General features: G+C 39.3%; 1 protein-coding gene across 2 annotated transcripts in view; it reads right to left on the bottom strand.

The window, feature by feature from the left end:
* The window catches only part of LOC138047195 (neurofibromin-like), a 72473-nt gene extending 59400 nt beyond the window's left edge, over positions 1–13073 (bottom strand). The window contains exons 1-10 of one of the 2 annotated variants that reach the window (XM_068893937.1): positions 12900–13073; positions 11070–11210; positions 9377–9460; positions 8262–8330; positions 7392–7510; positions 5985–6088; positions 4345–4412; positions 4158–4233; positions 2757–2860; positions 266–325 (exon numbers count right to left, since the gene is read on the bottom strand). In XM_068893937.1, coding sequence (XP_068750038.1) covers positions 266–325; positions 2757–2860; positions 4158–4233; positions 4345–4412; positions 5985–6088; positions 7392–7510; positions 8262–8330; positions 9377–9460; positions 11070–11210; positions 12900–12962 — 888 coding nt within the window. In that variant the 5' untranslated portion in view covers positions 12963–13073. The remainder of the gene's footprint in view (positions 1–265; positions 326–2756; positions 2861–4157; positions 4234–4344; positions 4413–5984; positions 6089–7391; positions 7511–8261; positions 8331–9376; positions 9461–11069; positions 11211–12899) is intronic. The other variant, XM_068893936.1, reaches the window with a different exon arrangement.
* Between the last annotated feature and the right edge of the window lie 3861 nt (positions 13074–16934).

The following is a 16934-nucleotide window of genomic DNA, read 5'->3' as shown; positions in this document are numbered from 1 at the left end:
TCTAGTCGTTCTGGCGCTGGAGCACTAATTGGGGAAGGCTGTAAATTGACTAAAATCAACAATGAATGCAAATCAAGTCAAATGTTGTTTTTTGAGGAGAGCAAAAATAAATGTCTTGTTAACCAGTTTATCATAAGTGACTTGACTGTGCAGTTGACTTGCTTCCCCACCTTTCCCTGTATGTTTCCACTGCTTCTCAGCTGAACAGAGAGCTTGAGCTACTACTGTACCAGTATTTAGGTTGTTTACCTTCCAAGTACTGTACCTTGTTGGCTTTGCAAGGGTCAAGAACATCTTCTCTTGTGGCAATTTGCTCAAGCACATCCTAACAAAATAAAAAAAGTACAGCATTACTGTAACAAACACCAGTCTTTCCAGCAAAGCTTCTTGTATTTACCATTGTGGTACTATTAACACTGGAAATAATAAGAATTATCACCACATGATCACCACATCACCACATTTGTATGAACCCTGGAATCGCATTTTATGCTAATTTAATATTTTTACAATTTTTCGCAGCTGCGCCTGCTTGGCTAAAATATGTTTAGGTTATGGTTGTTTTTCCCCTGTGTATGAAATAACAAAATAAAAAAGGGAAAGATATCATGTTATTTGTTGTTGTTTTAGAAACAGAACAATCCTGCGTTGTCTTTCGTGTCGTGACAAATCATTCCGTGCCCTAAACAAATAACGCTGTGACTGGCGCTTTGACCGAAATTCACAAAACATTTTACTGATAATATAAGGAAAGAAATTGATAGCTTTTGGGCCGCAGTGGTTTCATTGTTTTATGGCAGCTTTCACAAAAGCTCCACGGGAATCAAGCGGCATTGATTCACGTTTTGAAAATTTATTTTCAACCCAACTAACCAGTAAAAAGGTTTACCTGTATTAGACCCAAATGTTTTCACATAAACCTGCCGCAATCTTTACTTTTTCACTTTTAAACCTGAAAAACATCAGTGGCATTGCCACTTTTCTTGTCTCTTTCAAGTATGGCGTGAAAAATTTGATGGGTTGTGGGTTTTTCTTGCACTAGCAAGTTCAACAATCGCCAGATCAGAGCAGTAGCAGCAATGTTTTGTTGAGAGAGAGAAAGAGATGAAGATCTTGCTGCATTGTTGATCTCAGATAATTAATTAACAAATTAATTAATTAATTTGGAGGGGTGGGCACCCCAGCTGAAATGCTTGGAAGGGCTCCCCAAAATTTTCCTTAGAGCACAGCTTTGGGACAGGTACAAACGTCAGACCAGATCACTTGGGATTGCTCACCTCAGATCGACATAAAAAAAATGATAAGGATTCAAGAAGTCACCCTAGTCCTAATCTTCAAGCTAACAAAGCTTGGTGAAATTGGGGCAAACTATTTTTCGGTCAATGTGAGGTAAGCAATCCGAGTTGATTGGGTCAGACTTTTATATTGTATCTGCCATTTCATCATTAATCTGCAATCTGTAGGGTTCCACTCATCTAATGATAGGTACCGTATTTACCCGTGTATAAGTCGATCCCATGTATAAGTCGACCCCCCATTTTTGATGGCAAAAAACGCAATTTCTTAATTTCTTTGTTAAATGTTCATGGGACACTAATCTTGTATTCTTCGATTTCTGGAAATGTGGATACACAAAAAAATCAGGGCCTCAAGCGCTTAATAGTTTTGTTATTCAACAGCTGTTGTATATGCGGGCATTTTGTCCTTGAGTTTCGAAAAAGTTCTCAGAAAATCGAACATGTAAACCTCCAACTCACCTGTTTCCTTGTTCAAGGATAAAGGGCTTTAGAGGATAAGCACAATGCAACATCACAGAAGCAGGAGTCAATCTTTGAAAATAACTTGCGAACGATGCGAAAATGTGCAAGGTTTTATTGGTCCTTGATTTATAATTTCTCAAATGACAAACAAAACAAAACTCATAAACCAAACAATACGAAGTTTGCAAAAGCATTTAAATCTGCCAGGTTTGTATAAAGAATAAAAAACATTCATTACCAACCAGCATTTTCACGCAACACGAGTGACGATGCTTGCACCCAAACACGAGGTATTGCGCCAGGTTACTAAGCCGTTGAACGATCGTGTTTTATTCGAACAAACAGAACATGACTTTTAGAGCTTTCCGCCTTTGGAAAGCGAAGATTTCCAGTGTCTTTTTCATATTTGTGCTTGTGAGTATCTTCAACATTTAGAGTTGGACAAACCCTTTTTCATTTCAACTGGAATTGCTTACATTCGTTTTGAAGTCTTTTGTCATTCATTTTGAAGTCTTTTACGTCGGCTTTTGTCCACTGCCTTCGTTATGGCAAAGACAATGTTAACATTATTATGTTAATTTTGAATAAATTACTTAGCTGGAACTTGGCTCAAAATCTTTGACCCGTGTATAAGTCGAGGGCGATTTTTGGAGCTGCTTTTGAGGCCATAAAAGGTCGACTTATACACGCGTAAATACGGTAAATAACATCTCCTAGATCACATCAGCCACATGAACAATTCACTCTTTCTGTTTCTCACGAAGATTGAAAATTATACACTACTTATGTGTTGCACCTTTTTTCTCTTTAGCACTGTCCATGTCAAAATCACAACTGTCCAATATCAGTTGTCTCACCACCAATATTATTATCATCACCACAGCAACACCATCAATGTGGTCTTTGTTACTTAACTTGTAACTATAAACAAATGTTACCAATACAATCAAAACTATCCAACCTCATTGATTAGTTACTTAAAGAAAAATGTCTTACTGGGCACAAAATTAGCAGCATTATCTGAAGAGGCCAGACTGCCGCCTTCCTTTTTGAACTTTCAGCAAAGTTGTCAACCAAGTCAAAAAGTTTTTCTGCATACTCTGAAAAAGTTTAGGAAACATACACAACACACTCAAAATTAATCCAAATTTAAGGACTGTATAAGTTCCACAATTTAAGTAGAAAGCAGATGATTTCAAGAGACTGCACACTTATGGTTGTAGAAAATTATGAAAACCTTGTTAATCTCAACAGTACATGTAGTATGTTAAAAACAAGACTGATCAGAAGTAATCATTTGAAACATTCAGGTCTGTTCCATGGTAGTATGAGAGGCGCGGTGGCCTCATGGTTAGTGCGCTCGACTCCGGATCGAGTGGTCCGGGTTCGGGGCCTGGCAGGGGACATTGTGTTGTGTTCTTGGGCAAGACACTTTACTCTCACGGTGCCTCTCTCCACCCAGGTGTATAAATGGGTACCGGCGTAATGCTGGGGGTAACCCTGCGATGGACTAGCATCCCATCCAGGGGGGAGTACAAATACTCCTAGTCGCTTCATGCTACAGAAACCGGAGATAAGCGCCGGCCTGATGAGCCTTCTGGCTCGTAAGCGGAGACTTTTACCATGGTAGTATAGGGATGACTAGCATTTCTAAGCATCCTGGTCTTACAGGGTGGCAAGAGGTTTGCCAACGACAAAACAAAGTGCTCTTTTCTGAAATTTATTAATTCTAGAAATTTTTAATATACATGTACAAAGGAACTTTATTTAAGTGTCTAGTAGATTTAGCGCTGGAGCACTAATTGGGGACACTGTAAAGTGAAATTAACAATTAACGCAACAAGTCAAAATTAATGTTGGTTTTTGAGGAGAGGGGAAACCGGAGTACCTGGAGAAAACCTCTCGGTGCAGAGTAGAGAACCAACAAACTCAACCCACATATAATGCCGAGTCCAGGAATCGAACCTGGGCCACATTGGTGGGAGGCGAATGCTCTCACCACTGCGCCATCCCTGCATGTACTTACATGTACTACTATCATAACTAGTGACACTCTATACTGCCATAATCATCCTCACTTGACTAATGGAAAAGGTAATGTTGATAGTTTAAACCATAACTGTACAGAGGAATCATACAGCTGTAGTTACTAAAATGAGGAATGACCTAAAATGATCTAAAATGACCTAAAATGAGCAACAACGGTACATGTGTCTAAAATGATCTAAAATGACGACCTAAAATGACAACCTAAAATGACCTACTCGTTAGAGGTCATATAAGATACCATTTGTAGCTCATTTTAGGTCATTTTAGGTCATTCCTCATTTTAGAAATTATGATAGAGGAATTCTTGGGTTTATTTCCTTCCACCTAATCCACCACAAAAGTTATTACCTGACAGTTCCGGGGATGGTATTCTTTGAAGTTGTGCAAATTCGTCAGGGGTGTTCTCAACCCAGTTCCATATTGCCTAAGAAAATATAATGTGTGACATATTTTTATTGACTGACTTTCATACCAAAGTGATTGGAGTTAAATATTAAATCACACAAATTCACATTTGTTTATGGTTTGCACCCACTTTTTCTAATCCAGACACAAGTGCTAGCTGCCCATTCTTCTTTAGAGATTTAAATACTTGAATGCTCTCTGAAAAAAACAAAAATTATTTAACATCAAAAGTATTAAGAACACAAGTATGGTCATACTGGTACAGTAATAGGTATAAAATAAATGTTATGCTAGTAATGCAATTAAATAAAATTTCAGTTATAAATGTTGATGTTTTAAATTTCATTTGAATGAGGACAATGTGCGAGACAGCAACAACAACAATCTTTATTCATGCCCAGAAATTATAATTATAGTGTTAACATGTATAAATACAAGAAAGAAAAAAATTACAAAGGATAAGAGCACAGCCACTTAGAAATAGCTAAGCTAATCGAGCTAAGATTGTGAAGTTAAGTGAGCCATGGCTGCAAGTCAACATGCAAGTCACACAGTCATTGAAAGCTAACCAGTTTAAAATGGGCGATTAGACTTAAATACTGTTTATCAGCGCTATTTGAAATGGGTGCTTAGACTTAAATGCGAGACTCGCATGGCTTGCATGACTTGCTGGCTCACAGGCTGTCCAGCCCCATTTCATTTTGGTTTTTGATTTTTTTAACTGGTTCAAAAATGTTCAGGTGGGTTGAAATTTTTGAGGAAGGTTATTTTTTCCAAAATGATGTTCATCAACTGCCCAAAAAGAGATTTCCCAATTTTTGGGGGTGTTTGAGAAATAAGGGCAAGGCTCTCCCTCCTCCTCCTCCACCTCCTCTTCCACCTACCACTCCACCTCTGCTTCCATTAACACCTCCCGTTTCATTAATGCCCTCAATATCCTACAAAAACCTTTTTTAATGCAACCACCCATCCCTGACCTTACAAAGCGGACACAAGAACTTAAATCTGTTCATTGTACTCCCCAAGTTTTGAATCAAGGATCTCTTACTCTGATACCAATACACTGCAAATTAATGGGGACATAGTTCTTCAGTGAGTGATTAACCCATTGACTCCTGGGGGTTCAGGCCGGGTTGGGTGTTGAACGGTTAAAGCACTTTGTGCAAATTGCTGGATACCTTTTTATGTTTTTCATGTTAGATTTGTCCCAGGCACTTGTAGGTTTCAATAATATTATCAATTTATGTATGTATTGACTAGGGCTCTAAAGTTAAGGTTACAAGACATGAGGATTGCAATAAAATGATTCATGTAGTTTAATGAAGTAGATGTCAACACAGAAATGGACAAATGGAAAAGTGGACTAAACATGAAAGGCCCACCGTCAGCCAAATGTTTTTCAAGACGTAAATAAAGTAACTTGCTCAAGACAACTTGAACTGGGCCTGGTTTTTGAGGAGAGGGAAAAAGTTGAGTACCCAGAGAAAAACCAACAAACCAACAAATTCAACCCACACTTGACGCCAAGTCTGGGAATCAAACCCAAGCCTCATTGGTGGGAGGTGAGTGCTCTCACCACTGCATCCCTGCACCAAGAGTGAAAAGTTCTAAGCAGGTAAATGAGAAAGCAACTCAAGCCAAAGCACATGGCAATGCCCCTGCAAACCTCCCTCAAGTCCTCCCAATATCCCAGGCTACTGGGTTTAAATTTGCCTAAATTGTATTTAGCCTTGTTACACAACTTTTCTGTCACTATCACAATAAGTGTACCTTGCAGAAGAATTTTGAGGGAAGCCACATTCACATGTAAATGTCGAATGAGCTCAATATCACCTGTATCGGAATTGTCTTCAGTGTTGGCAAGAACATGTAGCCTAAAATAACATAATCGTAAATAAGTTGGATGACATCAGATAACACCGACTGAAACCTCACTCAACAATCATTTCCTTTAATTGAAACATTTTAAGCAATTGCCTCTTATAGACAGCTGAATAATTCAGGTGCCTTCAACAGGATTCAATATCATGACCTCTGCGATGCCAGTGCTTGCAATGCTCTACCAACTGAGCTATGAAGCCACTCACTCGGGAGCAGGTCAATTTGTTGGGCACACATGACTATCTATGAAAGGACACAATGAATGAAATCATGGTATGTTTTTTTAAGTGCAGGTTATAGACAAAAGAGTGAAGAAGAGATCCTTGCAGTTATTGGGACAATTCAAGCAATTGTCTCTCATGGACACCTGAAAAATTCAGGTACCTTTAACAGGGTTCAAAATCATAACCTCTGTAATGCCGGTGCAATACTCCACCAAATGAGCTATGATGCCACTCATTTGGGTTTAAATCCTTTTAGAGCTGCCTGAATTTTTCAGGTGTCTATAAGAGAGAATTGACACAAGGATCACTTCACCCTTTCATCTATAATGTACAAATATATACATTTTAATATTACTTTCCTTTAGTTTTATGCAATGTATAATAATTATTATTCCTAACCTCCTTAAAGGGCTGGGCACACAAAATGAAAATCCAGGGTATTGGATACAGAACAGACAAGAAAGACATTCAGTTCAGGAAGTATCACCATCTTGGTTTTTTCTACATGTACTGTACATATGTGTCACAGATCTAGGTGGGTCTCTCACTCTTGAGAAACTTTTTCTTGTTTTCATCTTCAAACCTATTTCTTAGTAACAAATCATTTTCTCCCAGTACTTTCACCATAAAGAGACAGGTTGTTTGCAGCGGTGCTATCTAATGTTATCCCTTACATCGCTTTGAGTACAGGGGGTATAAGCACCTTTACAATACTGCTTCTGTAGTTGCAAAGGCCCAAAAACATCCCATTCAAACCTCCCTTTATCCTTTTTTGTTGTTTTTCATTCCCTATTCAAAATAGTTCCACTTACATAAAATAGCTGCAGGACTGTCACTAACTTTTTTAAAAGTACAGGTGGGGAAATAAGTGACATTGGTGGGGGAATTGCCATTTTACGGTATTGAATTTGTTAAGTTAACTCTATTGTTCCTGTCTTTAAGAAGGCAGGGATCAAACTTTAGGTACCGGTAGGTGGGGAAAATCTCTGGCCCTCGACCCTTAATGACTGCCCTGAGCTGTATGGTTACCTCAATGGAAATTCGTCAAAACAAAATTAATGTTTATCATCACCTGATTGCAATGCGATTGAATAAAGCAGAGAAGTGATGTACGCTGATATGAGAGAGAATTTTGCCAGCCAGAGCCTTTTGTTCTGCTTCCAGGGGAAATCCATTTGACTGAGTAATAAGCTTCGAATAAAAAAGTAAGGGTAAAGTCATTTCCAAATGTACCAGTTAAGAAATAATGTGCTGCACCCCTTGAAAGTGATCTGTGATCTGGGATCTGAAAGGCTTTCCCAGTTCCTGTTTGTCCACTGCCTTTAAGTGAACCAAGGACCATGCATTTGCGATGATATTATGTGGGCTGAGTTACAGTCAAACTTAACCTGACTCAAGGATTTTTTAATCTGGGTACTCCGGCTTTCCTCCCTGATCAAAATAATTATTGACTCAGCGTATTACATCTGGCTGTGATGCTGTGCTCCAACAACAGTCATGGACTGTATAGCATCTGCCAGAGGTGCCTTGTGTGTGCTTTATGCCTGATGTCATGAGCCACTTATTGGCCATGAAAAGCCCCTACAGGGAGCCGTGAATTAATCACATACAGGGCCTGTATAAGATGCTACCCGCACCTCTCCTGTCTCACCTCTACCAACCCCCCTTTTTCAACAAGAACACTTGTCTTGTGTTATCAATAACATCTAAGAAGAAAAGAGGGTGAATACTATATTTGCTGCTTAAACCACTGACACCTCAAATGCCGTAGGACCCCCTCAGTTGGCAAGTAAAATCTTCTGGCATTAGACAGAATAAAATCTGTTAAGTCTCTCTACCAGGAATCAATGGGTTAACCATTTCATTCCCATAAGGGCCACTGACACTTAGTGCAGGAGTGACTTTGATTTTTTTTGATACCTTTGTTGTTAAAAGAACATACCTGGCAAATTGCAGGAAGGAGTCGTTTATTCAACTCTTCGTCAGGCAAGGAGGCACATCTGTTTGGATTCTGAAAACAATAATGGACCACGGCATAGAGCAGTTTTCAATTGAGTGTTGTAAAACAAATACCAAAGTAATTACTTCGACCAATCACAGAAGGTGCAAACAGTGCCATGAACCACTCCAAATTCATAGCAATTCCATGTAACTTGCTCAAAGCCCGGGAAAAATCGTGCATGCAAGTCGCGATTGGTTTTGGTAACTTTCCTTCTCGTTGGTTGATAAACTGGCATGAGATTTTTAAATCAATCACTAATCGTAGCAATTGTAATTGGATAATTTTTTTTGACAGTCATTTGAAAACTGCTCTAATAAGAATCAGGGATGTTGCTAAGCGCCAGCTGCTGGTAAAAATCACCACTTGAGAAATGGGTGATTGCCGGCTGAATTTTGGCCATTGATTGAAGTGACTTAGAAGATCGAAAATTCTTCTCTTCAAAGTTTATAAGTCATTTGATGTGTTAGCAAAATAACTGAATATCTGTTAGTATATGGAATTATCACTATAAATTTATCGATACTGCAAATGAAATAAAAGCGTTTTTTAAAGGTTCTATTGAGGTGGTAAGTTTGTGCTCTGAGCATCAAAGGGATCTGGTAACGAGACTGTTCCTACTGTCTCGCAAAACACACGGCATTCTTCAAGACACTTACTGCGAATGCAGGGAAAGAGAAGACATGCACAGTACTTAAAACAACGCTTTTATTTCATTTCCAGCATCAATAGATAAATTATTATTCAATTTTTTTGTTAATGCAGTGAATGACTTTTTAACTTTGTAGAGAATAATTTGTGATCTTCTCACTCGCTTTGATCAACGGCCAAAATTCAGCTGGCAATTACAGATGTATCACCGGCAGCCGATGCTTAGTGACATCTTTGCTTTATGGTTACAGTTAAATGTTCAGTCTATGAATAATAATTATTGTAAAGTATAGTTTTCTAATAAATAATACCTAAATATAATCAGATTATGGTGACAATTGCAACTTGGTTTTTCTCTGGAATGGAGGTCTAATATACAACTGTAATACTCATGCTGTGAACCTGACCTGTTCAAAACATTTTGCCATGGTTACCAGTGTGATCCTGTTGGACTGAGAAGCAAGCATCACCCTTTCGGCAGACAGTGAGGACTAGGGAGAAAAAGACAAAAAGGGATTCAAATACCTGCCGAAAACTTTTGGAATATTCATGACTCGGAAAGAAGACCAACAATTCCCCTCAACCCACCCCACCCAAAACAATGTTGTTCAGGAAGATACCCAAATAACCAACTTCTGTCCCAACATTTTTTTGGGGAGAGGGGGAGCAGTGACATTAAGATTCATGTCATGCAATTAAAAGTTCTTTTTACATAAATTATGTTAGTGCTTGAAATTGGTGGTCATCTAGTTGGCCGAGTCAACCAGAAGTTTAGTGGATGACCAGTTTTTGGAAAATAAAAAACCTGGTTGCCCAAAGAAAAACCATCGGAGAACCCAGCCAAAAATAGAATATGAATTAATTGTAAGCAGTACCCGACTTAAATGTACTTGTCAGTGTTTTATTTCAAATGCCTGATAGTAGTGTCAAGTCAACATCAATTATTAAAGTGCCCCTGTGATAAAAAAAACACTTCCTTTTTTCTTCAGATTTTTGAAAGTGTGTTTGCTTAACATCTGACTGGCTTTGATTTTTACCCAAAGGCCATTTACTTAGAGTGTAACTTTTGGATTTCATGGTCCACCATTACTCATGTTCAAAACTGACCAATTGGACCTCAGAGGGTCGGATCCAGGGAAAAGTGATGTCAAAGGCTCACTAACTTAAAATTTCAGCATGAGAATACATCTTATTATACATACAAATATCGCAAGTTTAAAAGTCTGAAAGCCCAAAAATCCCATGCTGCATATTAATTCTGTGGCGTACACATGCATTGCATTCTTAAACTAGTCAGATGTAGGAAAACGCAAGAGACAATATCACAAAAATGTAGGCAATGGAAATCAAAGATTTCATTTTGAAAAGTGGCAAAACTTTAACCCAGACTTCCTCAACAAAACACGGGAGCACACTAAGAACGACAGGATATTCAAGCTCTATCACCATTGAAAGCATCTTGACAAGGCATGCATTTAACAGTAAACGGTATCCTAATGGGCATCCAAGGATTTATCAGCCAGTTCATGGGTTTGGTTGCCCGGCTTTTGAAACAGGGACAACCTGGATTTTTTTGTTTGAGCACCGAAAGTAGGAAGTCTCTCGACAATTTTGTTCACAATTGTACCCTCTGTGTGATCCTGGAAACGACATCCCTGATATAACTAAAGCATAAAGATATCCATGGCAACCCCAAAAAAGACCACCACCCAGCACCATTAGACAGCATCTGTGAGACCACAAACTGTTGTAGTAGATGTGATTGACAACAGCAAAAAATGTAACTGCAACTAGGAATTTTGAACTTCAGAGTATGGATTCAAGTGAAGCTATGATCCTCGCAGTTATGAACGCAATTTTAGCGATAGCGTAAAGGAGCATGAAAAATTCTGGACTTGAACAGGGTTTGAGTCCAAGTCCTGAATTGTTCGGGCTTTTCTGCGCAATTACTAAAATTGCGCTCATAACTGCGAGGATCATAGCTTCACTTGATTTCATATCCGCAGTTTAACATATGATTCATTTCATATATCATTTCGTACAGTTTTGATTCTTATGAAAAGCACAAAAATGCAATAAAAGTCAAGTACATGTACTAACCAAAATGGATGGTTCCTTGATGAAGCTAGCCAGCTCTGCCACCACCATGGAAAAATTGTGTTCACTGAGGCTGACAATGCAGTTTTCAATGTGATCTGAACTTTCATGATTTTTTTGGGATTGCAATGATTCAAAAGGAAGCTACAACAATGTACAAAAGAAGAGAAATATGGTAAATGCTGAGTATTAAAAAAATTATGAACACGAATCTTTGAAAACTACAAAGTATAACTGGACAAACTTTCAGTAAAAATCTCAGAACTCAGTAAATTACAATACCGCATTTACATTGAATAGAATTCAAAACCATTTTCACCTGTCATTAACTTCCTTTATTTTTTTTCTGTAGCATCTCAAAGGGCCAGAATCCTAAATCGTCGAATCTGATTGGCTAATAGAATGCTCATAACTGGTCCAGCTTTTTATGATATAGACCACAGCTCAAACTTTTTCCACACTAATCACCGTAAATTTAATTGTTGTTGCAAAAGTTTACAAACAAAGGTAAAAGTTACTCATAAACAACTTCCCAAGATGACAAATATATAAGGGAAATAAACTCTAAAGAAAATGGACTCAGACCAGAGAGTACACAGTGAAAGTGTATTTTACTATCCAGATGAAGAAACCTCCGACAAAATGATGACTTAAAACAAATAACAGCTTTCAAAAGAACAGAGAAAAAAGTTATTTTGCTGGTCTTGGTTGGTCTATACGGAGAAAAACCGTACTCTAGGGCCCTCAGAATACTCAAGACCTCAGGCGTGGTTTTTTTCCCATCTGGACCTCCCTTCCCATGGAACACTCATACATAGATACATGTATTTTTTTCAAATATCAAGTCACCAAATAAATGTTATTATTTTGATAAATAAAGCTGCAAGTGTGATATTTAATTCCAGTTTAATCTGTATGGGATTTAAAATGGTTCACCTGCAGCTTGCGATTGTTCATACCCAAAATGGTTCTCCCCTTCATATTTTATCTAGTTGTTTCACTTACATGATACAGTCGGGGTTCACCAGCCACAGTTTTAATCGCTGCATACTTTTTATTTTCATTATCTTGAGTTCCTTATTTATACACGTAGAAGGAAGATTATTTGTCCTGACCAAAATTACCTGACATGTTTTATCTGTCCCAAGCAGAAAATAAGCGACTGCTGACCGACTATATACTGTTCATTTTTTTATTCAACCTGGCAAAATTTTGGGCAAACCTTCTGGAGAGCAAAAAACTAGTAAACCCTGTTCAGTTTTACTTTCTGGTGGGAGAAAATCAAATCACTTCTGAGGTGCGTCCTGGTTCTCGTGAGACTTAAGCAACGACAAAATACCAATTTAGTTCACAGCTGGCATCAACGATCAAAATTTCTGGGGAATCCACCTTGTTATTCAAAACAAAACGCGAAACAGCCAACCGCGAATGTGGGAAGCCGTATTTGAATTCAAGTCCGGTGAAAGTTTCATGCAAGAACTATCTAGAGAACAAACGTTTCAGATAGGAGATTCTTTTCTCGATAATCAAATAAACAAAATACTTTATACGTTACAATTTGGTTTATCTAATCACAGATCCCTGGAAAAGAAATTCCACCGGCCGTGCTGTCAACACAGAAAGTGTCTTTGGCCGAACTCGAACACAGCTGATCAGATACGAGTAAAATGATTTTACTCAATACAGTGGAATCTCTTGTCAAAAACAAACACCACTCCCTTTGAAACGAATGCTTATGTAGAAATAAAGAATGTCGAGAACGTTAGGCACTTATCCCATGAGTGAGAAAAGGACAACCGTTTTGAAAGTCAGGCATGGCAGCTTACAGCTTACCTGAGATCGAAAGCGCCGCAAAACCAGCTTGACCCAGTCATCAGACTTGCTTTCTCTTTGCATGGTTCACAATTTGGTATCGGGTGTAACTACCAACAGTGCTTCCCTTCCACATTGCTCAAGTTGTCCACAATTTAGCTTATCTGCACTGATTGCAATAGTCCGGAAATACGTACGTACTATTAGATGTCATCCCAAATTTGGGCATAGCGCTCATGTACACGCCCAACAAACGAAAACTAAGGACGCTTCTTGAGTCGCAACCTACCAATGATTGTAGAGGGGAACAGTGGGGTGTATTAGAAACCGCAAAACCGAAGAAAAAATCATCCAATTTAACCGCAAAACCGCAAAAAAATTCGGCCAAGACCGAAAACCGCATACAAAACCGTCAGCAAACCGGTACAATGGTGACAAGTGCGGCATACAGAGCAAACTACACTAACCCTTTATTTCATCAGAGTATTTGTGAATGTCATGGACTTGTCTAAAGCCTTCATATCTTTTAGTATCTGCTAAAATCATAGGTTTTATTTCTGCGCTCTCTCGAGCCCGGACTTTGTGGGCTCATTTTCCGTAAAGCAGCTGGTAATGGCGCCAAGTTAAGTTGGGAGAATTTGCACACAAGCCCTCTCTAATATCGAATTTTGCAATCGCAAAAGGCTATAGCTCTGGAAACTTCAATCAGAACTCTCTAACTGAACATTTCTATTTGATAACTAAGACCTGGCAGTTTGGAGATTCGAATGGAATGTTTAATCTTGGTCTACTAATATGCGATTGCATTCAGGAAGCTAACCGGTATTGTTTGTTCCTTGTTTTACATGGCAGCAGGAACTTGCTCAAAGTAAACAGATACTTACTTAAAACAGGAGTCGAATATTGAACCTCACTGCCCCCGGGAGGAGGACTCCCATATAAAAAGGGGAGGGATGCTCGTCGGAAATTTTACATTAAACCCTTAAGGAGACCAATCTGGGCGTGGCCCAGCCGTTTTTTTTACCCCTAAAAGAGACCATATTATGACACAGAAAAATAAAAAATACAGCGACTTTTAATGATGGAAAAGACATTATCATCTAATACTTTCACGTGCGTGAAGAAACATAAAAGTGAAAATGTACACTTTTATAATTCTTCGCGCGCAACCCTAAAGGAGATTACATATGATTGCGTATTGCCCAAAACACCCTAAATGAGACCAGAATCCGCAATTTACACCCCTAAGCGAGACGACGAGCATCCCTCCCCTTTTTATATGGGAGTCTCCCCCCCCCCCCCCCTTCCCCCCGGGCACCGCCCTTCCATATCGCGACGTTGCACCAAAGAGAAAATTCGTCGATGTCCCTAATTCATCTTGCTGGCCCTGGGAATTGTTGTCATATGCACTGACTTCGTCACTACTTTCATCAAATTCTTGCTGGCCTTTATCAGAGTCACTAGCTTCTTACTCATTTCATGCTCGTTCAGATCTTCATGGGGTCCTTCATCTTTATCTACTCCGCACCAACTCGGGCGTCATTCGACACGCGTGATCCCCTACCGTGACATTTAGTTTGTCACGCATTCCTTTCAATAACTTTGGCGTTTCGCGGCTATAGAGTGTTTTCATGTGACGTCTCCGGGAATTGAGCTCTATTATCACTCAAGCGTTTTCTTTTGGTTCGGAGGAAAAACAAGGTTACTGATCACGTGAGTGAAAACAGGCATCTTGTACCCTATGTGACCTTACATTCTATTTATCAGGTCCTAGAACAACCTCATTTCAACTACTGCAATATTGTTTGGGGAAACTGTGGAGTAACTTCGCAGGACAAACTGCAAATATTACAAAACAGAGCAGCCAGTGTCTTGACCTACTCTAACTATGACGCTCATGTCAACAATTTATTTGAACTCTTAAGATGGTTCCGCGACCGCGCACAAACTACTACAAAAAAACAGCTTTAGCTATTTAGTGGCGCAGTTTTGTGGAACAGTTTGCCATTAGAGCTAAGGAGAGCAGAGTCCCTCAATCAATTCAAACGACTGATTAAAGAGGTTTCCTAAGCCGTTATTCTAAACACGGCATTCATGGAAAGCATGCAGCTTTTATTGTATGATATTAAGTAAGATAGTTAATGTAGTTTACATAGTTCTATCAATAAATTTTTAATCGTACATAATTTTTTTAATATTGCTGATGAATTGCACCGTGGTTAAATAAAGATTAAATAAGTAAATAACACTCTTTACGAAATCAAATGCCGCTCAAATCTAAGAAAAACCGGAACCCAAATAGGAAAAAATAGAAAAACCCAAAAAGCACATCGGATAACAAAACCGAAAAACCGCTTGTATTTTTTACGAAAAACGAAAAAGCCGCACACCGCAATGAACACCAAAACCGAAAAACCGATCTAAGAAATAGCCAAAACCGCAAAACCGAAAATCCCAATGTCCCCCTCATTGTATACCGTAAAATTCCGAAAATAAGCCCCGGGACTTTGATATTTTTCAAAGGCCCTTTTCGAGGGGCTTATTTTTGGAAGTGCTTATATTCGGAGGGGCTTATCTACGGAGGGAAATTTGCGTTTCCAAAACGACTGGACTAGCCTTATAGTTGAAAGTATATTTACCGTTTTTGCTTTGCTTTACTTTGTATTTGAGTACAAGCTCCCGGGGGGCTTATATTTGGAGGGGCGATTTAACGGAGGGGTTTTTGCGTTGCCGCTTTGGGGGGCGTATATTTGGAGGGGCTTATACACGGAGGGGCATATTTTCGGAATTTTACGGTACTAGTAATAGTTGCCATTTCAGCTGCCCCCGCTGTTAAGTATAGTTGGACGCAGAATTCAATGTGTCCAGGGCCCAGGTAGAGGAGTGGCCGTTTACAAACGGAGCAACCGATGTTGAACCGGGGAGAGCTAGAGCAAATCAGTACTGAATATGAAAAGGGCGTTGAGAGTAGACGGTTTGATCATGGCGGACATGAAGCAGTCGAAAGAGAAACTTTAAAGGAAACGCAAGGTCACTTTACCTTCACTTTACCACGACGTGGCCACCGTTAACCGCTTCCTTCTTCTTTCTTTTTTTAATGTAACCACAAGCTGACCACCCTCTAGTGGTGTTGTTGTTGTTATCGATCCGTAGAAGGATACATAGAAGAAAAAAGTACATTTAGCCAAGCCTAAAAGAGGAGCTCCCGTTTCTACCTTCAGAAAGAAATATGGTGTATATAAAAATAATTATGCTTCTGCATAATTGTTTGCATACGTGCGAACTACCTCGACGCAAATGCAAGCGCAAACGTAAGGGCAGACCCAATAAATGGAAAATTCTTCATTTTCATGCGTTTGCCGTTTCACACGTGTGAACCGGGGAAACGCAAACGCAAGGTAAAAAAACCCACACAGGTTCATTCTCGGTCCACAATCTCGGAAAGAGGGCTTGAACTGCGCCTGCGTGTCTTACTCCCCTTGGGTTTGCATTTGCAATTGCTTTTGCATTTGCGCTGTACGACTGAACCAGGCTTAAAGCTACGGTAAAACGAGCCACAAAACCGTCCAACTTGTCTTGCAACATTGCTGCAGAACTAGTCGAAAAGCGATGTTGCGCGTTTTACATCCCACGCAAAACCTGTCTCGCAACCAAAAAATAGTTGTTGCAGCGTGTTGCAGAAAGTAGCGTTCTACATCTAACTTTTTCTAATATTGCAGCACAACGTCATTTTTACTTCTGGCCTTCTTTTTCTACAAGGGGCCTTTTACACTAGAAGACCTATCAATACAATTCCGACCCCTTTTTCGAAGGGACAAGGTCACGCCACAAAACGTTAGCCTACGTGCAGTCGGCGCATTTAAACTTGAACGCTATAACAGTAACGTTATAACGACTGAGGAAGATGACGATTGTTATTTGTAAGATTGATGGACAAATACTTGAGGAATATAGTGCTGTATTGTCCGCATATAGTCCTAAGGAGCACGTAGCATCTAAAGAATTTACGTCGCTCAAGAAAATCTTGAAAGGAAGTAATAGGGACCGTTGGAACGG

The sequence above is a fragment of the Montipora capricornis genome, chromosome 4 (genome assembly GCF_036669925.1).
Source record: "Montipora capricornis isolate CH-2021 chromosome 4, ASM3666992v2, whole genome shotgun sequence".
Classification (NCBI taxonomy): domain Eukaryota; kingdom Metazoa; phylum Cnidaria; class Anthozoa; order Scleractinia; family Acroporidae; genus Montipora; species Montipora capricornis.
The sequence above is the reverse complement of the archived record's forward strand: the minus strand, read 5'-3'. Positions and strand labels throughout refer to the sequence as shown.